Below are 21828 nucleotides of genomic sequence, written 5' to 3' on the forward strand. Positions count from 1 at the left end.
TGGGGATGAGGTGAGGTGTGGGAAAGGTTCGATGGGGATGAGCAGGGGTGTGGAGGAGGTATGACGAGATGAGGTGGGGGGAGGTTTGAAGTGCGAGGGAGAGGTGAGGTGGGGGGAGGTTTGATGGGGATGAGGAGGGGTGTGGGAGAGGTATCAGGAGATGGGGTGTGGGGAGGAGGTTTTATGGGGATGAGGAGGGGTGTGGGAGAGGTATGAGGAGATGGGGTGTGGAGGCGGAGGTTTGAAGTGAGAGGGAGAGGTGGGGTGGAGGGGAGGTTTGATGGGGATGAGGAGGGGTGTGGGAGAGGTATCAGGAGATGTGGTGTGGGGGGGAGGTTTGATGGGGATGAGGAGGGGTGTGGGAGAGGTATCAGGAGATGGGCTTTGGGGAGGAGGTTTGATGGGGATGAGGAGGGGTGTGGGAGAGGTATGAGGAGATGTGGTGTGGGGGGGAAGTTTGATGGAGATGAGGAGGGGTGTGGGGGAGGTATGAGGAGATGAGGTGTGGGGGGGAGGGGTGATGGGGATGAGGAGGGGTGTGGGGGAGGTATGAGGAGATGGGGTGTGGGGGGGAGGTTTGATGGGGATGAGGAAGGGTGTGGGAGAGGTATGAGGAGATGAGGTTTTGGGGGGAGGTTTGAAGTGCGAGGGAGAGGTCGGGTAGGGCAATGTTTGATGGTGATGAGGAGGGGTATGGGGGAGGTTTGATGAGATGGGGTGTGGGGGCGGAGGTTTGAAGTGAGAGAGAGAGGTGGGGTGGAGGGGAGGTTTGATGGGGATGAGGTGAGGTGTGGGAGAGGTATGAGGAGATGTGGTGTGGGGGGGAAGTTTGATGGAGATGAGGAGGGGTGTGGGGGAGGTATGAGGAGATGAGGTGTGGGGGGGAGGGGTGATGGGGATGAGGAGGGGTGTGGGGGAGGTATGAGGAGATGGGGTGTGGGGGGGAGGTTTGATGGGGATGAGGAAGGGTGTGGGAGAGGTATGAGGAGATGAGGTTTTGGGGGGAGGTTTGAAGTGCGAGGGAGAGGTCGGGTAGGGCAATGTTTGATGGGGATGAGGAGGGGTATGGGGGAGGTTTGATGAGATGGGGTGTGGGGGCGGAGGTTTGAAGTGAGAGAGAGAGGTGGGGTGGAGGGGAGGTTTGATGGGGATGAGGTGAGGTGTGGGAAAGGTTTGATGGGGATGAGCAGGGGTGTGGAGGAGCTATGACGAGATGAGGTGGGGGGAGGTTTGAAGTGCGAGGGAGAGGTGAGGTGGGGGGAGGTTTGATGGGGATGAGGAGGGGTGTGGGAGAGGTATGAGGAGATGGGGTGTGGAGGGGAGGTTTGCTGGGGACGAGGAAGGGTGTGGGGGAGGTATGAGGAGATGAGGTGTTGGGGGAGGTTTGAAGTCCAAGGGAGAGGTCGGGTGGGGGGAGGTTTGCTGGGGATGAGGAAAGGTGTGGGGGAGGTATGAGGAGATGAGGTGTGGGGGGGAGGTTTGAAGTGCGAGGGAGAGATCGGGTGGAGGGAGGTTTGCTGGGGATGAGGAAGGGTGTGGGAGAGGTATGAGGAGATGGGGTGTGAGGGGGAGGTTTGCTGGGGATGAGGAAGGGTGTGGGGGAGGTATGAGGAGATGGGGTGTGGGGGGGAGGTTTGAAGTGCGAGGGAGAGGTCTGGTGGGGGGAGGTTTGATGGGGATGAGGAGGGGTGTGGGGGAGATATGAATAGATGGGGTGTGGGGGGAGGTTTGAAGTGCGAGGGAGAGGTCAAGTGGGGGGAGGTTTGCTGGGGATGAGGAATGGTGTGGGAGAGGTATGAGGAGATGGGGTGTGGAGGGGAGGTTTGCTGGGGATGAGGTAGGGTGTGGGGGAGGTATGAGGAGATGGGGTGTTGGGGGAGGTTTGAAGTGCGAGGGAGAGGTCGAGTGGGGGGAGGTTTGCTGGGGATAAGGAATGGTGTGGGAGAGGTATGAGGACATGGGGTGTGGAGGGGAGGTTTGCTGGGGATGAGGAAGGGTGTGGGGGAGGTATGAGGAGATGGGGTGTGGGGGGGAGATTTGAAGTGCGAGGGAGAGGTCGAGTGGGGAGAGGTTTGCTGCGGATGAGGAAGGGTGTGGGGGAGGTATGAGAAGATGGGGTGTGGGGGGGAGATTTGAAGTGCGAGGGAGAAGTCAAGTGGGGAGAGGTTTGCTGCGGATGAGGAAGGGTGTGGGGGAGGTATGAGGAGATGGGGTGTGGTGGGGAGATTTGAAGTGCGAGGGAGAAGTCGAGTGGGGAGAGGTTTGCTGCGGATGAGGAAGGGTGTGGGGGAGGTATGAGGAGATGGGGTGTTGGGGGAGGTTTGAAGTGCAAGGGAGAGGTCGAGTCGGGGGAGGTTTGATGGGGATGGGCAGGGGTGTGGGGGAGGAATCTCTCAGGCAGCAGGTGGGAGAGCTACAGGAGGAGGTGGCTAGGCTGAGGAACATCCGTATCCATGAGCAATTCCTGGACAGTATCCATGTGGAGACAGCTGACGGTGCTGTCCCAGCTGACAGGACTACTGACACTCCAGTGGAGGAGGAAACGGCTCAGGGTGGACACAGCCAGCTGGTTACTTCTGGCAGCAGGCAGTGCTCCACCCCTGCTGCAAACCCTCCTGCTGTGGTAATAGATAACCGTTATGCTCTTCTTGATACAGGAGAGAAGGAATCACCCCCAACAGTTAAGGAGGTGAAGCCTCGTATCCCTAAGGCTGGGAGGTCTGCTGCCACCACTGATAATAAGAAACGTAGGGTGGTGGTGGTTGGAGACTCTCTGCTGAGGGGACGGAGACACCCATCTGTCGCCCTGACCGTTCATCCCGGGAGGTATGCTGCCTGCCAGGGGCCCATATCCGAGACGTTACAGAGGCATTGTCGAGGATTATCCAGCCTTCTGACTACTACCCCATGCTACTCATCCATGTGGGCACAAATGATACTGCGAGGTGTGACACTGAGCAGATCAAGAGTGACTACAGGGCTCTGGGAGTACGGGTTAAGGCGTTTGGAGCGCAGGTGGTATTCTCTTCGATTCTTCCTGTTGAAGGTAGGGGCCCGGGCAGAGACAGATGCATCGTGGAGGTGAATGCCTGGCTGCGAAGATGGTGTCACCAGGAGGCCTTTGGCTTCCTTGACCACGGGATGCTATTCGAGGAAGGACTGCTAGGAACAGATGGCGTTCACCTTTTGAAGAGGGGAAAGGCCTTATTTGCGCACAGACTGGCTATCCTAGTAAGGAGGGCTTTAAACTAGGTTCGACGGGGACAGGTGAGCAAACCCCACAGGTAAGTGGGGAACAAGACCCGGGAGATGAGTTGGAAACAGGAGGGAGCGTGGGCTATAATGGCAGAGAGGAAGGAGGGTCAGGGCAAAGCTGGGAGGCAAGATCAAACCAGTATCTTAGATGCCTATATACAAATGCGAGAAGTATGGGTAATAAGCAGGAAGAACTGGAAGTGCTAATAAATAAATACAACTATGACATTGTTGGCATTACTGAAACTTGGTGGGATAATACACACGACTGGAATGTTGGTGTGGATGGGTATAGTTTGCTCAGGAAGGATAGACAGGGGAAAAAGGGAGGAGGTGTTGCCTTATATATTAAAAATGTACACACTTGGACTGAGGTGGAGATGGACATAGGAGACGGAAGTGTTGAGAGTCTCTGGGTTAGGCTAAAAGGGGTAAAAAACACGGGTGATGTCGTGCTGGGAGTCTACTACAGGCCACCTAATCAGGTGGAAGAGGTGGATGAGGCTTTTTTCAAACAACTAACAAAATCATCCAAAGCCCAAGATTTGGTGGTGATGGGGGACTTCAACTATCCAGATATATGTTGGGAAAATAACACCGCGGGGCACAGACTATCCAATAAGTTCCTGGACTGCATTGCAGACAACTTTTTATTTCAGAAAGTTGAAAAAGCTACTAGGGGGGAAGCTGTTCTAGACTTGATTTTAACAAATAGGGAGGAACTTGTTGAGAATTTGAAAGTAGAAGGAAGCTTGGGTGAAAGTGATCATGAAATCATAGAATTTGCAATTCTAAGGAAGGGTAGAAGGGAGTACAGCAGAATAGAGACAATGGATTTCAGGAAGGCGGATTTTGGTACGCTCAGAGAGCTGATAGGCAAGGTCCCATGGGAATTAAGCCTGAGGGGAAAAACAACTCAGGAAAGTTGGCAGTTTTTCAAAGGGACACTATTAAGGGCCCAAAAGCAAGTTATTCCGATGGTTAGGAAAGATAGAAAATGTGGCAAAAGACCACCTTGGCTTAACCACGAGATCTTGCGTGACCTACAAAATAAAAAGGCATCATATAAAAAATGGAAACTAGGTCAGATCACAAGGATGAATATAGGCAAATAACACAGGAATGCAGAGGCAAGATTAGAAAAGCAAAGGCACAAAATGAACTCAAACTAGCTATGGGAATAAAGGGAAACAAGAAGACTTTTTATCAATACATTAGAAGCAAGAGGAAGACTAAGGACAGGGTAGGCCCACTGCTCAGTGAGGAGGGAAACAGTAACGGGAGACTTGGAAATGGCAGAGATGCTTAATGACTTCTTTTTTTCGGTCTTCACTGAGAAGTCTGAAGGAATGTCTAATATAGTGAATGCTTATGGGAAGAGAGTAGGTTTAGAAGAGAAAATAAGGAAAGAGCAAGTAAAAAATCACTTAGAAAAGTTAGATGCCTGCAAGTCACCAGGGCCTGATGAATTGCATCCTAGAATACTCAAGGAGTTAATAGAAGAGGTATCTGAGCCTCTAGCTATTATCTTTGGGAAATCATGGGAGACAGGGAGATTCCAGAAGACTGGAAGGGGGCAAATATAGTGCCCATCTATAAAAAGGGAAATAAAAACAACCCAGGAAACTACAGACCAGTTAGTTTAACTTCTGTGCCAGGGAAGATAATGGAGCAGGTAATCAAAGAAATCATCTGCAAACACTTGGAAGGTGGTAAGGTGATAGGGAATAGCCAGCATGGATTTGTAAAGAACAAATCGTGTAAAACTAATCTGATAGCGTTCTTTGATAGTATAACGAGCCTTGTGGATAAGGGAGAAGCGGTGGATGTGATATACCTAGACTTTAGTAAGGCATTTGATACAGTCTCGCATGATATTCTTATAGATAAACTAGGAAAGTACAATTTAGATGGGGCTACTATAAGGTGGGTGCATAACTGGCTGGATAACCGTACTCAGAGAGTAGTTGTTAATGGCTCCCAATCCTGCTGAAAAGGTCTAACAAGTGGGGTTCCGCAGGGGTCTGTTTTGGGACCGGTTCTGTTCAATATCTTCATCAATGACTTAGATGTTGGCATAGAAAGTACGCTTATTAAGTTTGCGGACAATACCAAACTGGGAGGGATTGCAACTGCTTTGGAGGACAGGGTCAAAATTCAAAATGATCTGGACAAATTGGAGAAATGGTCTGAGACAAACAGGATGAAGTTCAATAGAGATAAATGCAAAGTGCTCCACCTAGGAAGGAACAATCAGTTTCACACATACAGAATGGGAAGAGAGTGTCTAGGAAGGAGTATGGCAGAAAGAGATCTAGGGGTCATAGTAGACCACAAGCTTAATATGAGTCAACAGTGTGATACTGTTGCAAAAAAAGCAAACATGATTCTGGGATGCATTAACAGGTGTGTTGTAAACAAGACACAGAAGTCATTCTTCCGCTTTACTCTGCGCTGGTTAGGCCTCAACTGGAGTATTGTTTCCAGTTCTGGGCACCGCATTTCAAGAAAGATGTGGAGAAATTGGAGAGGGTCCAGAGAAGAGCAACAAGAATGATTAAAGGTCTTGAGAACATGACCTATGAAGGAAGGCTGAAGGAATTGGGTTTGTTTAGTTTGGAAAAGAGAAGACTGAGAGGGGACATGATAGCAGTTTTCAGGTATCTAAAAGGGTGTCATCAGGAGGAGGGAGAAAACTTGTTCACCTTAGCCTCCAATGATAGAACAAGAAGCAATGGGCTTAAACTGCAGCAAGGGAGATTTAGGTTGGACATAAGGAAAAAGTTCCTAACTGTCAGGGTAGTTAAACACTGGAATAGATTGCCTAGGGAAGTTGTGGAATCTCCATCTCTGGAGATATTTAAGAGTAGGTTAGATAAATGTCTATTAGGGATGGTCTAGACAGTACTTGGTCCTGCCATGAGGACAGGGGACTGGACTCGATGACCTCTCGAGGTCCCTTCCAGTCCTAGAGTCTATGAGTCTATGAGGTATGACGAGATGAGGTGGGGGGAGGTTTGAAGTGAGAGGGAGAGGTGAGGTGGGGGGAGGTTTGATGGGGATGAGGAGGGGTGTGGGAGAGGCATGAGGAGATGGGGTGTGGAGGGGAGGTTTGCTGGGGATGAGGTAGGGTGTGGGGGAGGTATGAGGAGATGGGGTGTTGGGGGAGGTTTGAAGTGCGAGGGAGAGGTCGGGTGGGTGGAGGTTTGATGGGGATGAGGAAGGGTGTGGGGGAGATATGAGGAGATGGGGTGTTGGGGGGAGGTTTGAAGTGCGAGAGAGAGGTCGAGTCGGGGGAGGTTTGCTGGGGATGAGGAAGGGTGTGGGGGAGATATGAGGAGATGGGGTGTTGGGGGAGGTTTGAAGTGCAAGGGAGAGGTCGAGTGGGGGGAGGTTTGCTGGGGATGAGGAAGGGTGTGGGCATCAGGGTTGGCCGCGGGCTGAAGGGGCCAGCGGCTGGGCCAGACACAGCCAATAGGTGCCAGGCAGCTGGAGGTCTACATTTCGGGGCTGGCTCTGACCGTGCCCCGTTGGGCAGCCACCCAGCGGGGCTGGGCTCAGTTCTGGCCTCCGCCAGGCGTCCACCCCCTACACGTGCGTCTGGACTCCGTGGGCTGGGGGGAGGCAGGTGCTGGATCATGTCACAGCAGCTGAGGGCGACCACCCCGGCAACAGCACTCGCAGCCCAGGGCGGCTCTGCAGGGCAAGGGAATGGCACCCCCGACTGGCAGCTTTTCCCATAGTGCCTACAGGCCTGAGCCTGGGTCATTACAGGCACCAAAGTGACCCAGCCGGCTCCCTGGCACCCTTCCCGCAGAGCCTCACAGCCTGGCTCAGGCCTGGCGGGGGAGCAGGACCAGCCTGTGTAGGGAAGGGGGTCGTGGGGCTGCCAAGGAAAAGAGCTGCGGCGGGGCTGGGGGGAGGGCAGGTTTGGATGAGAAAGATCAGGAAAGTTGGGTGTATTTGGGATTCGGGGTTGGTTGGGGGACAGTGAGGATTGAGGGTAGGAGAGGCACAGGGTGTTGGGGTGTCATGGGGGTTAGGGGTTGGGGGACAGTGAGGATTGAGGGTAGGAGAGGCACAAGGGGCTGGGGTGTGGTGGGCGTGAGGGGGTGGGGGACAGTGAGGATTGGGGGTAAGAGAGGCACAGGGGGTTGGGGTGTGGTGGGGGTGACGGTTGGGGGACAGTGAGGATTGGGGGTAAAACAGGCACAGGGGGTTGGGGTGTGGTGGGGGTTAGGGGTTGGGGAACAGTGAGGATTGGGGGTATGAGAGGCGCAGGGGGTTGGGGTGTGGTAGGGGTGAGGGGTTGGGGGACAGTGAGGATTGGGGGTAGAAGAGGCACAGGGGGTTGGGGTGTGGTGGGGGTTAGGGGTTGGAGGACAGTGAGGATTGGGGGTAGGAGAGGCGCAGGGGGTTGGGGTGTGGTAGGGGTTAGGGGTTGAGGGACAGTGAGTTTTGGGGGTAGGAGAGGCACTGGGGGTTGGGGTGTGGTGGGCGTGAGGGGGTGGGGGTCAGTGAGGATTGGGGGTAGGAGAGGCACAGGGGGTTGGGGTGTGATGGGGGTGAGGGTTGGGGGACAGTGAGGATTGGGGGTAGGAGAGGCACAGGGGGTTGGGGTGTGATGGGGGTGAGGGTTGGGGGACAGTGAGGATTGGGGGTAGGAGAGGCACAGGGGGTTGGGGTGTGGTGGGGGTGAGGGTTGGGGGACAGTGAGGTTTGGGGGTAGAAGAGGCACAGGGGGTTGGGGTGTGGTGGGGGTTAGTGGTTGGGGGACAGTGAGGTTTGGGGGTAGGAGAGGCACAGGGGGTTGGGGTGTGTTGCGGGTTAGGGGTTGGGGGACAGTGAGGATTGGGAGGTACGGAAGGCACAGGGGTTGGGCTGTGGTGGGGGTTAGAGGTTGGGGGACAGTGAGGTTTGGGGTTAGGAGAGGCGCAGGGGGTTGGAGTGTGTTGGGGGTTAGGGGTTCGGGGACAGTGAGGTTTGGGGGTAGGAGAGGCACAGGGGGTTGGGGTGTGGTGGGGGTTAGTGGTTGGGGGACAGTGAGGTTTGGGGGTAGGAGAGGCACAGGGGGTTGGGGTGTGGTGGGGGTTAGTGGTTGGGGGACAGTGAGGTTTGGGGGTAGGAGAGGCACAGGGGGTTGGGGTGTGTTGCGGGTTAGGGGTTGGGGGATAGTGAGGATTCGGAGGTATGGGAGGCACAGGGGCTTGGCTGTGGTGGGGGTTAGTGGTTGGGGGACAGTGAGGTTTGGGGGTAGGAGAGGCGCAGGGGACTGGAGTGTGTTGGGGGTTAGTGGTTCGGGGACAGTAAGGTTTGGGGGTAGGAGAGGCGCAAGGGGTTGAGGTGTGGTGGGGGTTAGCGGTGGGGGGACAGTGAGGTTTGGGGGCACCAGAGGCACAGGGGGTAGATGTGTGTTGGGGGTTAGGGGTTGGGGGACAGTGAGGTTTGGGGGTAGGAGAGGCACAGGGGATTGGGGTTTGGTGGGGGTTGGGGGACAGTGAGGTTTGGGGGTAGAAGAGGCGCAGGGGGTTGGAGTGTGTTGGGGGTTAGTGGTTCGGGGACAGTAAGGTTTGGGGGTAGGAGAGGCGCAAGGGGTTGAGGTGTGGTGGGGGTTAGTGGTTGGGGGACAGTGAGGTTTGGGGGTAGGAGAGGCACAGGGGGTTGGGGTGTGGTGGTGGTTAGGGGTGGAGGACAGTGAGGTTTGGGGGTAGGAGAGGCACAGGGGGTTGGGGTGTGGTGGTGGTTAGGGGTGGAGGACAGTGAGGTTTGGGGGTAGGAGAGGCGCAGGGCGTTGGGGTGCGGTGGGGGTTGGGGGACAGTGAGGTTTGGGGGCAGCAGAGGCACAGGGGGTTGGGGTGTGTTGGGGGTTAGGGGTGGAGGACAGTGAGGTTTGGGGGTAGGAGAGGCACAGGGCATTGGGGTGCAGTGGGGTTTAAGGGTTTGGGGACAGTGAGGTTGGGGGCAGCAGAGGCACAGGGGGTTGGGGTGAGTTGGGGGTTAGGGGTTGGGGGACAGTGAGGTTTGGGGGTAGGAGAGGCACAGGGGATTGGGGTTTGGTGGGGATTGGGGGACAGTGAGATTTGGGGATAGGAGAGTCGCAGGGGGTTGGGGTGTGTTGGGGGTTAGGGGTGGAGGATAGTGAGGTTTGGGGGTAGGAGAGGCGCAGGGGGTTGGGGTGCGGTGGGGGTTAAGGGTCTGGGGACAGTGAGGTTTGGGGGGTAGGAGAGGCGCAGGGGGTGGGGTGTGGTGGGGGTTAGGGGTTGGGGGACAGTGAGGTTTGGGTGTAGGAGAGGCGCAGGGGGTGGGGTGTGGTGGGGGTTAGGGGTTGGGGGACAGTGAGGTTTGGGGGCAGCAGAGGCACAGGGGGTTGGGGTGAGTTGGGGGTTAGGGGTTGGGGGACAGTGAGGTTTGGGGGTAGGAGAGGCACAGGGGGTTGGGGTGTGGTGAGGGTGAGGGGTTGGGGGACAGTGAGGTTTGGGGGCAGCAGAGGCACAGGGGGTTGGGGTGAGTTGGGGGTTAGGGGTTGGGGGACAGTGAGGTTTGGGGGTAGGAGAGACACAGGAGGTTCGGGTGTGGTGAGGGTGAGGGGTTGGGGGACAGTGAGGTTTGGGGGCAGCAGAGGCACAGGGGGTTGGGGTGAGTTGGGGGTTAGGGGTTGGGGGACAGTGAGGTTTGGGGGCAGCAGAGGCACAGGGGGTTGGGGTGAGTTGGGGGTTAGGGGTTGGGGGACAGTGAGGTTTGGGGTAGGAGAGGTGCAGGGAGTTGGGGTGAGTTGGGAGTTAGGGGTTGGGGGACAGTGAGGTTTGGGTGTAGGAGAGGCGCAGGGGGTGGGGTGTGGTGGGGGTTAGGGGTTGGGGGACAGTGAGGTTTGGGGGCAGCAGAGGCACAGGGGGTTGGGGTGAGTTGGGGGTTAGGGGTTGGGGGATAGTGAGGTTTGGGGGTAGGAGAGACACAGGAGGTTCGGGTGTGGTGAGGGTGAGGGGTTGGGGGACAGTGAGGTTTGGGGGCAGCAGAGGCACAGGGGGTTGGGGTGAGTTGGGGGTTAGGGGTTGGGGGACAGTGAGGTTTGGGGGTAGGAGAGACACAGGAGGTTCGGGTGTGGTGAGGGTGAGGGGTTGGGGGACAGTGAGGTTTGGGGGCAGCAGAGGCACAGGGGGTTGGGGTGAGTTGGGGGTTAGGGGTTGGGGGACAGTGAGGTTTGGGGGTAGGAGAGGCACAGGGGATTGGGATGTGGGGGTTAGGGGACAGTGAGATTTGGGGTCGGAGAGGCACAGGGGCTTGGGTTGGGTGGGGGTTTGGGTTTGGGGGACAGTGAGGTTTGGGAGTAGGAGAGGCGCAAGGGGTTGGGTTGTGGTGGGGTGGGGGTTTGGGTTTGGGGGACAGTGAGGATTGGGGGTAGGAGGGGCACAGGAGGTTGGGGTGTGGTGGGGGTTTGGGTTTGGGGGACAGTGAGGTTTGGGGGTAGGAGGGGCACAGGAGGTTGGGGTGTGGTGGGGGTTAGGGGTTGGGGGACAGTGAGGTTTGGGGGTAGGAGAGGTGCAGGGGGTTGGGGTGTGGTAGGGGGTAGGAGTTGGGGGACAGTGAGTTTTGGGGGTAGGAGAGGTGCAGGGGGTTGGGGTGTGGTGGTGGTTAGGGGTGGAGGACAGTGAGGTTTGGGGGTAGGAGAGGCACAGGGGGTTGGGGTGTGGTGGTGGTTAGGGGTGGAGGACAGTGAGGTTTGGGGGTAGGAGAGGCGCAGGGCGTTGGGGTGCGGTGGGGGTTGGGGGACAGTGAGGTTTGGGGGCAGCAGAGGCACAGGGGGTTGGGGTGTGTTGGGGGTTAGGGGTGGAGGACAGTGAGGTTTGGGGGTAGGAGAGGCACAGGGCATTGGGGTGCAGTGGGGTTTAAGGGTTTGGGGACAGTGAGGTTGGGGGCAGCAGAGGCACAGGGGGTTGGGGTGAGTTGGGGGTTAGGGGTTGGGGGACAGTGAGGTTTGGGGGTAGGAGAGGCACAGGGGATTGGGGTTTGGTGGGGATTGGGGGACAGTGAGATTTGGGGATAGGAGAGTAGCAGGGGGTTGGGGTGTGTTGGGGGTTAGGGGTGGAGGATAGTGAGGTTTGGGGGTAGGAGAGGCGCAGGGGGTTGGGGTGCGGTGGGGGTTAAGGGTTTGGGGACAGTGAGGTTTGGGGGGTAGGAGAGGCGCAGGGGGTGGGGTGTGGTGGGGGTTAGGGGTTGGGGGACAGTGAGGTTTGGGTGTAGGAGAGGCGCAGGGGGTGGGGTGTGGTGGGGGTTAGGGGTTGGGGGACAGTGAGGTTTGGGGGCAGCAGAGGCACAGGGGGTTGGGGTGAGTTGGGGGTTAGGGGTTGGGGGATAGTGAGGTTTGGGGGTAGGAGAGGCTCAGGGGGTTGGGGTGTGGTGAGGGTGAGGGGTTGGGGGACAGTGAGGTTTGGGGGCAGCAGAGGCACAGGGGGTTGGGGTGAGTTGGGGGTTAGGGGTTGGGGGACAGTGAGGTTTGGGGGTAGGAGAGGCGCAGGGAGTTGGGGTGAGTTGGGAGTTAGGGGTTGGGGGACAGTGAGGTTTGGGTGTAGGAGAGGCGCAGGGGGTGGGGTGTGGTGGGGGTTAGGGGTTGGGGGACAGTGAGGTTTGGGGGCAGCAGAGGCACAGGGGGTTGGGGTGAGTTGGGGGTTAGGGGTTGGGGGACAGTGAGGTTTGGGGGTAGGAGAGGCGCAGGGAGTTGGGGTGAGTTGGGAGTTAGGGGTTGGGGGACAGTGAGGTTTGGGTGTAGGAGAGGCGCAGGGGGTGGGGTGTGGTGGGGGTTAGGGGTTGGGGGACAGTGAGGTTTGGGGGCAGCAGAGGCACAGGGGGTTGGGGTGAGTTGGGGGTTAGGGGTTGGGGGATAGTGAGGTTTGGGGGTAGGAGAGACACAGGAGGTTCGGGTGTGGTGAGGGTGAGGGGTTGGGGGACAGTGAGGTTTGGGGGTAGGAGAGGCACAGGGGGTTGGGGTGAGTTGGGGGTTAGGGGTTGGGGGACAGTGAGGTTTGGGGGTAGGAGAGGCGCAGGGAGTTGGGGTGAGTTGGGGGTTAGGGGTTGGGGGACAGTGAGGTTTGGGGGCAGCAGAGGCGCAGGGGGTGGGGTGTGGTGGGGGTTAGGGGTTGGGGGATAGTGAGGTTTGGGGGTAGGAGAGACACAGGAGGTTCGGGTGTGGTGAGGGTGAGGGGTTGGGGGACAGTGAGGTTTGGGGGCAGCAGAGGCACAGGGGGTTGGGGTGAGTTGGGGGTTAGGGGTTGGGGGATAGTGAGGTTTGGGGGTAGGAGAGACACAGGAGGTTCGGGTGTGGTGAGGGTGAGGGGTTGGGGGACAGTGAGGTTTGGGGGCAGCAGAGGCACAGGGGGTTGGGGTGAGTTGGGGGTTAGGGGTTGGGGGACAGTGAGGTTTGGGGGTAGGAGAGGCACAGGGGATTGGGATGTGGGGGTTAGGGGACAGTGAGATTTGGGGTCGGAGAGGCACAGGGGCTTGGGTTGGGTGGGGGTTTGGGTTTGGGGGACAGTGAGGTTTGGGAGTAGGAGAGGCGCAAGGGGTTGGGTTGTGGTGTGGTGGGGGTTTGGGTTTGGGGGACAGTGAGGATTGGGGGTAGGAGGGGCACAGGAGGTTGGGGTGTGGTGGGGGTTTGGGTTTGGGGGACAGTGAGGATTGGGGGTAGGAGGGGCACAGGAGGTTGGGGTGTGGTGGGGGTTAGGGGTTGGGGGACAGTGAGGATTGGGGGTAGGAGGGGCACAGGAGGTTGGGGTGTGGTGGGGGTTAGGGGTTGGGGGACAGTGAGGATTGGGGGTAGGAGGGGCACAGGAGGTTGGGGTGTGGTGGGGGTTAGGGGTTGGGGGACAGTGAGGTTTGGGGGTAGGAGAGGTGCAGGGGGTTGGGGTGTGGTAGGGGGTAGGAGTTGGGGGACAGTGAGGTTTGGGGGTAGGAGAGGTGCAGGGGGTTGGGGTGTGGTAGGGGGTAGGAATTGGGGGACAGTGAGGTTTGGGGGTAGGAGCAGCACAGGGGTTTGGAGTGTGTTGGGGGTTGGGGGATATTGAGGATTGTGGGGCGGGCTGTGGAGGCTGTGGGGGCCAAGGGGGAGCAGGGACTGGGGATACTCTGTACATACCAAGGCTGGGAGGGACCGTTGACCTGCTGTATAGCCCAGTCAGGGGCGAGGTGTAGAGCGGGGGGGCAGATTTCGGGGTGTCCACGGGGGCCATGACAGGAGTGGGGGAGAGCTAGGTTTGGGGGCTGGGAGAGGAGTTGGGGAGAGCCAAGTTTGGGGGCTGGAAGAGGGAGGGGGGGTGCCAGGTTTGGGGGACTGGGAGAGGAGTAGGGGTGCCAGGTTTGGGGGCTGAGAGAGGAGTGGGGGAGAGCCAGGTATGGGGCCTGGGAGAGGAGGGGGGGTGCCATGTTTGGGGACTGGGAGAGGAATGAGGGTGCCAGGTTTGGGGGACTGGGATAGGAGTGGGGGAGAGCCAGGTTTGGGGGCTGAGAAAGGAGTAGAGATGCCAGGTTTGGGGGCTGGGAGAGGAGGGGGTGCCAGGTTTGGGGGTTGGGAGAGGAGTGGGGGAGAGCCAGGTTTGGGGGCTGAGAAAGGCGTAGAGATTCCAGGTTTGGGGGCTGGGAGAGGAGGGAGGGTGCCATGTTTGGGGACTGGGAGAGGAGTGGGGGAGAGCCAGGTTTGGGGGCTGAGAAAGGAGTAGAGATGCCAGGTTTGGGGGACTGGGAGAGGAGGGAGGGTGCCAGGTTTTGGGCTTGGGAGAGGAGTGGGGGAAAGCAAGGTTTGGGGGCTGGGAGGGGGGGGGTGCCAGGTTTGGGGGACTGGGAGAGGAGTGGGGGTGCTAGGTTTGGGGGCTGGGAGAGGAGGGGGGTGCCAGGTTTGGGGGACTGGGAGAGGAGTGGGGGTGCTAGGTTTGGGGGCTGGGAGAGGAGGGGGGTGCCAGGTTTGGGGGGCTGGGAGAGTAAGGGGGTGCCAGGTTTGGGGGACTGGGAGAGGAGTTGGGGGGTGCCAGGTTTGGGGGCTGGGAGAGGAAGGGGGTGCCAGGTTTGGGGGCTGGGAGAGGAGTTGGGGGGTGCCAGGTTTGGGGGCTGGGAGAGGAGTGGGGGGGTGCCAGGTTTGGGGGGCTGGGAGAGGAAGGGGGTGCCAGGTTTGGGGGACTGGGAGAGGAGTTGGGGGGTGCCAGGTTTGGGGGCTGGGAGAGGAAGGGGGTGCCAGGTTTGGGGGACTGGGAGAGGAGTTGGGGGGTTCCAGGTTTGGGGGCTGGGAGAGGAGGGGGTGCCAGGTTTGGGGGGCTGGGAGAGGAGTGGGGGGGTGCCAGGTTTGGGGGCTAGGAGAGGAGTTGGGGGGTGCCAGGTTTGGGGGGCTGGGAGAGGAGTTGGGGGGTGCCAGGTTTGTGGGCTGGGAGAGGAAGGGGGTGCCAGGTTTAGGGGACTGGGAGAGGAGTTGGGGGGGTGCCAGGTTTGGGGGACTGGGAGAGGAGGGGGGTGCCAGGTTTGGGGGCTGGGAGAGGAGTGGGGGGGTGCCAGGTTTGGGGGGCTGGGAGAGGAGGGGGTGCCAGGTTTGGGGGCTGGGAGAGGAGGGTGAGATGCCAGGTTTGGGGGCTGGGAGAGGAGTGGGGGGGTGCCAGGTTTGGGGGCTGGGAGAGGAAGGGGGTGCCAGGTTTGTGGGCTGGGAGAGGAGTTGGGGGGTGCCAGGTTTGGGGGCTGGGAGAGGAGGGTGAGATGCCAGGTTTGGGGGCTGGGAGAGGAGTGGGGGGGTGCCAGGTTTGGGGGCTGGGAGAGGAGGGTGAGATGCCAGGTTTGGGGGCTGGGAGAGGAGGGTGAGATGCCAGGTTTGGGGGCTGGGAGAGGAGTGGGGGGGTGCCAGGTTTGGGGGCTGGGAGAGGAGTGGGGGGGTGCCAGGTTTGGGGGCTGGGAGAGGAGGGTGAGATGCCAGGTTTGGGGGCTGGGAGAGGAGTGGGGGGGGTGCCAGGTTTGGGGGCTGGGAGAGGAGTGGGGGGGTGCCAGGTTTGGGGGCTGGGAGAGGAGTTGGGGGGTGCCAGGTTTGGGGGCTGGGAGAGGAGGGTGAGATGCCAGGTTTGGGGGCTGGGAGAGGAGTGGGGGGGTGCCAGGTTTGGGGGCTGGGAGAGGAGGGTGAGATGCCAGGTTTGGGGGCTGGGAGAGGAGGGGGTGCCAGGTTTGGGGGCTGGGAGAGGAGGGTGAGATGCCAGGTTTGGGGGCTGGGAGAGGAGTGGGGGGGTGCCAGGTTTGGGGGCTGGGAGAGGAGGGTGAGATGCCAGGTTTGGGGGCTGGGAGAGGAGTGGGGGGGTGCCAGGTTTGGGGGCTGGGAGAGGAGGGTGAGATGCCAGGTTTGGGGGCTGGGAGAGGAGTTGGGGGGTGCCAGGTTTGGGGGCTGGGAGAGGAGGGTGAGATGCCAGGTTTGGGGGCTGGGAGAGGAGAGGGGGCCCAGGGAAGCCCCTCTCCAAGGTGGGGGTGGGCTCAGTGCATGTAGGATTGTTCCAGGGCCGCCCCTTGTTCGTGTGCCATGAAGGGGAGCGGGGGCGCGGGGGAGGCTCCTTCCCAGAGCTCAGAGCTGCACCTCCGTAGGCATGACACTGTGTGTGTGTGTCACTGCATGAGTGTATAGCCCTTTGTGTGTGTGTCCTGGTGTCATCATTGCACTTATCACTGTGTGTAGGTGTCCCTTCGTGTGTGACTGCACGTTCCCCAGTGTGGGGGGGTGTCACTGTGCTTATCGCTGCATCAGTGTGTCACTGCATGTGTGTATATCCCAGTGTGTGTGTCACTGCATGTACCCCAGTGTGGGTTTGTCATGTCACTGTGTGTGTGTATCCCTGTGTGTGGGTGGGTGGGTGTGTCACTGCACGTATCCCAGTGTGGGTTTGTCATATCCCGGTGTATGTGTCACTGTGTGTGTGTCATTGCGTATCACACAATGTGGCTGTGTGTCACTGTGTGTGTGTGTCCCGGTGTGTGTTGTGCAGACTCCTTGCTCCCCCACACCACTAGGTGCCTGGAGCTTTGAGCTTGGCATGAAAGATGCTCCCCCCTCCAAGGCTCTCGGCCGGTACTAGCAGGACCCTTCCCCCCATGGGGACCCCAGCCTCCAGCTGCCCCCATGGGAGAAGCCCCACGCAAGGAGTCAGGGGCAGCCGCTCGCTCCCCATGTCCTTAACAGCCAGTGGGGCCACAGGCAGCCCCAGGCCTGCTCTGGTCAGCGGCCCGCCTGCTCCAAACCCAGAACTGAGCCCCGTCCCCGGGGCCACCTGGCCCAGCCCCACACAGCCTGGCCTCACTGGGCTCCTGCCCCGCCCCTGCAACTCCTGCCCTGCCCCACAGCGCCCCCTGCTGGCACTGGGGTAGCCAGGAGATCTGCCCCCAATCAGGGATCCTGCCCCAGCCCTAGCGCCCCCTGCTGGCACTGGGGTAGCCGGGAGCTCTGCCTGGAGCCAGGGATCCCGCCCTGCCTCACAGTGCCCCCTGCTGGCACTGGGGTAGCCAGGAGCTCTGCCCCCCCACCAGGAATCCTGTCCCACGCCACAGTGTCCCCTGCTGGCACGGGGGTAGCCAGGAGCTCCACCCCCCAGCCAGGGATCCTGCCCCGCACACACAGCACCCCCTGCTGGCTCTGGGGTTAGCGGGAGCTCCGCCACCCCAGCCAGGGAGCCTGCCCCACCCCACAGCATCCCCTGCTGGCACTGGGGTAGCCGGGCGCTCCAACCCCCAATCAGAGAGCCCGCTCCACCCCACAGCACCCCCTGCTGGCACAGGGCTAGCCAGGAGCTCCGCCCCCCAGCCAGGGAGCCCGCCCCACACCACAGCACCCCCTGCTGGCACAGGGCTAGCCAGGAGCTCCACCCCCCAGCCAGGGAACCTGTCCTGCCCCACAGCACCCCCTGCTGGCTCTGGGGTAGCCGGGCACTCCACCCGTCAGCCAGAGAGCTCGGCCTGCCCTACAGCACCCCCTGCTGGCACGGGGGTAGCTGGGAGCTCCGCCCCAGCTCCTGCCCGCTCCCTGGCGCAGATCGCTCTGCCTGTGTCACACTCCGAGCAGGAGTCCCAGGGTAACAGCTGCAGCAAGACGGGTCAGTCTGGGGGGACCCCGGGACCCCACGGGGGCTGGACATCGCACCCCAGCCCTGCTGGGCATGGGGGGTGCAGAGGGCACCCAGAGTGGGGCGGGCGGGCCCCAGCTTGCAGCCCCTTCGCAGCCGGCTGTGCCCTCCCTCTTCTCTTCCCGGCTCCTGGGCTCCGAGAACCAGCGAACTGCTCCTGCTGCTCGCCGCAGCGCGCTCTGATTGGCCCCGCACGCTGGGGGGAAGGGGGAGGCAGGCCCTATATAAAGCAAGGGCACTGCAGCATTTTGGCATTGGTGCAGAGCTGTGGCTGGTGCTGCAGCTGCTTGCTGTGCCCCCCCCCCCGCTGCCGCTGCTGGCTCTGCTCCCCCCCACCCCTGCTCCCCCCGACCTGCAGCTGCGCTGGCCAAGATGAGCTATGACCCCTATGGCTTCCGCAAGCCGTGGCAGGAGTATCGGAGCGTCCGCTCCACCAAGTCCACCATCTCCTCCTCCCTGTACGCCCTGCACCGGCCGGCACTGACCCCCGCCAAGCGCTCGGGGTGCATCGCCTCCCTGGAGAAGCTGGACCTGTCCCAGGTGAGTAGCCTGAACGCGGAGCTGCTGGGGCTGCGGGCCCAGGAGAAGGAGCAGCTGGTCGACCTCAACGACCGCTTCGCCACCTACATCGAGAAGGTGCACCGGCTGGAGCAGCAGAACAAAGTGCTGCTGGTGGAGCTGGAGGCGCTGCGGCAGAAGCAGCAAGACCCCTCACGCCTGCAGCTGCTGTACCGGCAGGAGCTGCGCAGCCTGCGCGGCCTGCTGGAGGCGGAGGCGGGCGAGAAGAGGCGCATGGAGGCCCGCCGGGCCCAGCTGCGCGACTCCTGCAGCCAGTTGAAGAAGCGGTACGAGGAGGAGGCGCGGCTGCGGCTGCAGGCCGAGGAGACGCTGCAGAAGGTGCGGGAGGAGGCTGGCCAGGCCGCGCTGGCGAACAGCGACGTGGAGGGCAGCATTGGCTCCCTGCTGGGGGAGATCTCCTTCCTCCACAAGGTCTTTGGGCAGGAGAGCGCCGAGCTGTCGGCCCAGGTGCAGGCGGCCAGCCTGCCGGTGGATGTGAGCCTGGCGGGAGCTAAGCCCGACCTGGCGGCCGCGCTGCGGGAGATCCGGGCGCAGTATGAGACGCTGGCCAGCAGGAACATGCAAGCGGCCGAAGACTGGTACCGCACCAGGTTCGCCTCGGTGGCTGAGCTGGCCAGCAAGAACAACGAGGCGGTGAGGTCCATGCGGGAGGAGACGGCCGAGTACCGGCGCCTGCTGCAGTCCCGCTCGGCCGAGGTCGAGGCCCTGCGCAGCGTCATCGACTCCCTCAACAAGCAGCTGGAGAGCATGGAGGACAGGCAGAGCAGCGAGGTGGCCACGTACCAGGTGAGGCCAGGGCCTGCCTGGCATGGGGCAGGAGGAGCTGGGCCTGCAGGACAAGCCAGGCTCTCTCACCTGTGGAGGGCAGGTGCATGGGCCTGGAGCCAGGACTCCTGGGTTCTCATCTTCATTTAGCCGCCCGTGGCACAGACAGGAAGCTGGGCCCAGGTCCTCTTGCCAGGGTCTGACACCCTCCTCACAAGCAGCACTGGCAGGGCTCTCCACCGCTGCCTGCGCTGGGGAGGGGCTGGCACCAGGCACAAGGAGGGAGCCTGGGAAGTGCCCTCGATCCTTGGGAGAGGGCAGATCTGGGCCAGGGGGAGCAGGGCCATTGGTGGACCGTTTGAGGGGCACCGGGAGCAAACTGCATCCTGGGGGCAGCAAGGAGTGGGGGAAGGGAAGGGAGCGCACTCTTTGGAGCAGAACTTCTCTCTCAATGAGCAGAGACCCTGCTGCAGCCAGTTCAGGGGGCCCTTGCTAGGTGGGACGGTCCCGCTCCCCAGCTCAGAGGGATGGTGCCCCGTGGCCCCTGCGCTCGGCTCAGAGCTGCCAGGAGACGGCAGAAGTGCTGTGTTGGCTCAGATGCCCTGAGGGCATGAATGCCATGGAGGTGACCAGGCTGTTCCCCAAAGGCGGCCAGATGGGCCGGGGATCATGGGAGGCATTGGCAGGGCAATGCATCTGTCTGGGCAGGGCGGGGAGCCCCCAGGTGAGGGCATTCAGAGCCTGGGAAAGCTCTGCCCCCAGCCCTGGAGCATTTCCCACCCCTAGCGCCTCTGGCCGTGGGGCCTGGAGGCTGGGAGCTCTGCCCAGTGGGGGGCTGGAGTACTCTGGCCAGACATTGTCTGCCTGGGGGAGCAATGGTGCAGGGGGTGAAGGCGCTGAGACCTGGCTGGGAGTGGGGCTTGGGGCTGGGTCGTGACCCCGCGGGCTCAGAGGCGGCAGGCCCAGGGCTGAGAGCGACAGCGGGGCCCAGGCGGCACTGACCGACCAGGCCTCTCTCCCTGCCAGGAGCGTGTGGCCGACCTGGAGCAGGAGATCAGGGAGGCCAAGCAGGAGATGGCGCGGTACCTGCGTGAGTACCAGGACCTGCTCAATGTCAAGATGGCGCTGGACATCGAGATTGCCGCCTACAGGTACTGGCCCCCCAGCTCTGCCTGGGCCCCCAAGCGTCAGGAGGAAGCGGCTGTCCCTAGGAGGCGGGCTGCAGGGTGGGCTGTGTCAGGACTCCTGGGTTTGGTTCCCAGGCCTGCACTGTGTCCCCCTCTCGCCTCAGTTTCCTCTTCTGCTGGTGCTGCGCGGAGAAGGATTCCGACCCCCACACTAAGGGGCGAAGAGCCAAGGATTACATGCTTCTGGCCGCCCTCGGGCCGTCTTGCTGCGGGACATGCCAGCCCCATGTCGCTCCAACATGAGGGCAGTGAGCTCTGCCCCACAGATCTCCCTGCTGTGGACAGGGCCAGGGCCGCCCGGGGGTGGGAGCAAGTGGGGCAATTTGCCCCAGGCCCCACAGGGGCCCTGCGAGCCCTGGCCTGGCGGTGGTCCGGGTCTTCGGTGGCATTTCGGCGATAGGGGGCCCTTCAGTGCTGCTGAAGACATGGAGCGACCGATGGGCGCCTCGCTGCTGAATTGCTGCCGAAGACCCGGACCGCCGCCGGGAGAGTACAAACGCTGCAGCTCCACGCTTGGCCCCAGGCCCCCTGAATCCTCTGGGCGGCCCTGGACTGGGCCCCACATCAGCCCCCAGAATCACTGCATGCCCAGGTCGCTCCCTGGGTCACAGGGCGATGCCGCTCCCTGCTGGATGGACCTGGAGCTGCTCCGTCCAGTCGGGCCGGAGATGCCCCGGGGTTTATCGGCCTGTCAGGCGGCTGTGGTGCTGCTCCCTGTGCTCGGGCCTGGCGGGGGGCCCTGTGTGAGCTGGGGGGGCTGACCTGTGCTATCTCCTTTGGGTATCTTACAGGAAGCTGCTGGAGGGGGAAGAGATCCGGCTGAGCTACTCGTCCCCCCTGTGATCAGCGGGGGCCTGCAGCAGGAAAGCAGCCCCCAGTCACCCCCCACCCCCTGCTGCCCTGTCCCCTTCACACCCCTCCAGTCACTCCGCTGTCACCCCCATGCTGAGGGAGCCGAGCAGCTGCCCTCGCAGGGCCGTTCACCAGCGGCCAGGTGCGTGAGAGCCCTCGTCTCATTGGCTGCAGCCCCGTGGCCTCGTTGCCCCATCTCTGCCCCGGCCCAGCAGGGGAGGCTCCAGACCCCACATCCCCACTGCAGAAAGAGGCCAGGAGTGTCCTGGACTCCAGCCCCTCCCCGCGCTGTGCTGAGCATGGCCAGGCCCTGCTGGACAAGGCCTCCTGGGTGTGTCCTCAGGAGCCCAGCGCCTGCCCCCCCAGGTACCTCTGGGCCCCAGCAGGGCTCCCCGGCGCTGATGCCCTCTCGCTGCAGCAGGAGGCTGAGCTGCCTCCTACCCAAGTGACATCCCCCGGGCACCGGGAGTTGAACCGCAAGCAGCACGTGCCCTCTCCGGAACCCGGAGGGCGAAACCACAAGTGACGTCCCCCCTTGGAGCTGCCCATCCCGGCTGTGCTGAGGGAGAAGCGCAGCAGCGTGCAGGGGGCACTGCCATGCCAACAGGAAGGGCTGCCCCCAAGCCCTGGGCTGCCCCAGGCTGCACCTCCCCCGGGGGGGGCAGGGCTGACCTGTATGCACCCCCTGCTGTAAGGGGGCAAACAGTGCAGGGTGGACAGCGGGGGGCAGGCAGGGGGAGCTGTACCCCATTCCCCTGGCCCTGCTGCGACACCCCACAGCTGCCTCCCACCCTGTGCGGGGATCCCACAGAGCCAGGAGCCAGCCCAGCCTGTCCTGCAGGGGGCGCTCACGGCCACCACAGGGCCCAGTTCAGCCATCCCTGGAACTTCCCCCGGGGAGCCCCCATGCAGGCGGAGGGGATGTGGGGCTAATCAGCACAGCGCCCCCTGCAGAGAGCTCTCCTGCAGCAGTCACTGTGGGGCAGGCCCGGACCCATCATGTCTCCCAATCATTGCACCAGCCACCCTTTCGGAGCGGCACCAGGACGGCCTGGCACTGCCACGCTGCCTGT

The 21828-nt window shown here is 61.4% G+C and overlaps 1 protein-coding gene and 1 long non-coding RNA gene across 2 annotated transcripts; both read left to right on the plus strand.

The window, feature by feature from the left end:
• The first annotated feature begins 13562 nt into the window (after window positions 1-13562).
• On the plus strand, window positions 13563-13997 carry LOC127047653 (uncharacterized). Its single transcript, XR_007773437.1, has 3 exons — window positions 13563-13600; window positions 13802-13836; window positions 13938-13997. It is a non-coding gene; the product is annotated as an uncharacterized LOC127047653 (long non-coding RNA).
• Window positions 13998-17673: 3676 nt separating this feature from the next.
• LOC127047643 (neurofilament light polypeptide-like) lies at window positions 17674-21542 on the plus strand. Its single transcript, XM_050946096.1, has 3 exons — window positions 17674-18737; window positions 19743-19867; window positions 20695-21542. Exons 1-3 carry the CDS (start codon window positions 17745-17747, stop codon window positions 20744-20746), a joined length of 1170 nt encoding a protein of 389 aa, XP_050802053.1. The 5' UTR covers window positions 17674-17744; the 3' UTR covers window positions 20747-21542.
• Window positions 21543-21828: the final 286 nt, after the last annotated feature.

This window comes from Gopherus flavomarginatus, chromosome 3, assembly GCF_025201925.1.
Source record: "Gopherus flavomarginatus isolate rGopFla2 chromosome 3, rGopFla2.mat.asm, whole genome shotgun sequence".
NCBI lineage: Eukaryota > Metazoa > Chordata > Testudines > Testudinidae > Gopherus > Gopherus flavomarginatus.

What these genes read in the sequence shown, in the direction of transcription:
- LOC127047643 (XM_050946096.1), top strand. Translation starts at nt 17,745, where the DNA reads ATGAGCTATGACCCCTATGGCTTCCGCAAGCCGTGGCAGGAGTATCGG. An exon ending in GCGAGGTGGCCACGTACCAG is followed by an intron (nt 18,738 to 19,742) that starts GTGAGGCCAGGG and finishes TCTCCCTGCCAG; the next exon opens with GAGCGTGTGGCCGACCTGGA. An exon ending in ATCGAGATTGCCGCCTACAG is followed by an intron (nt 19,868 to 20,694) that starts GTACTGGCCCCC and finishes GGTATCTTACAG; the next exon opens with GAAGCTGCTGGAGGGGGAAG.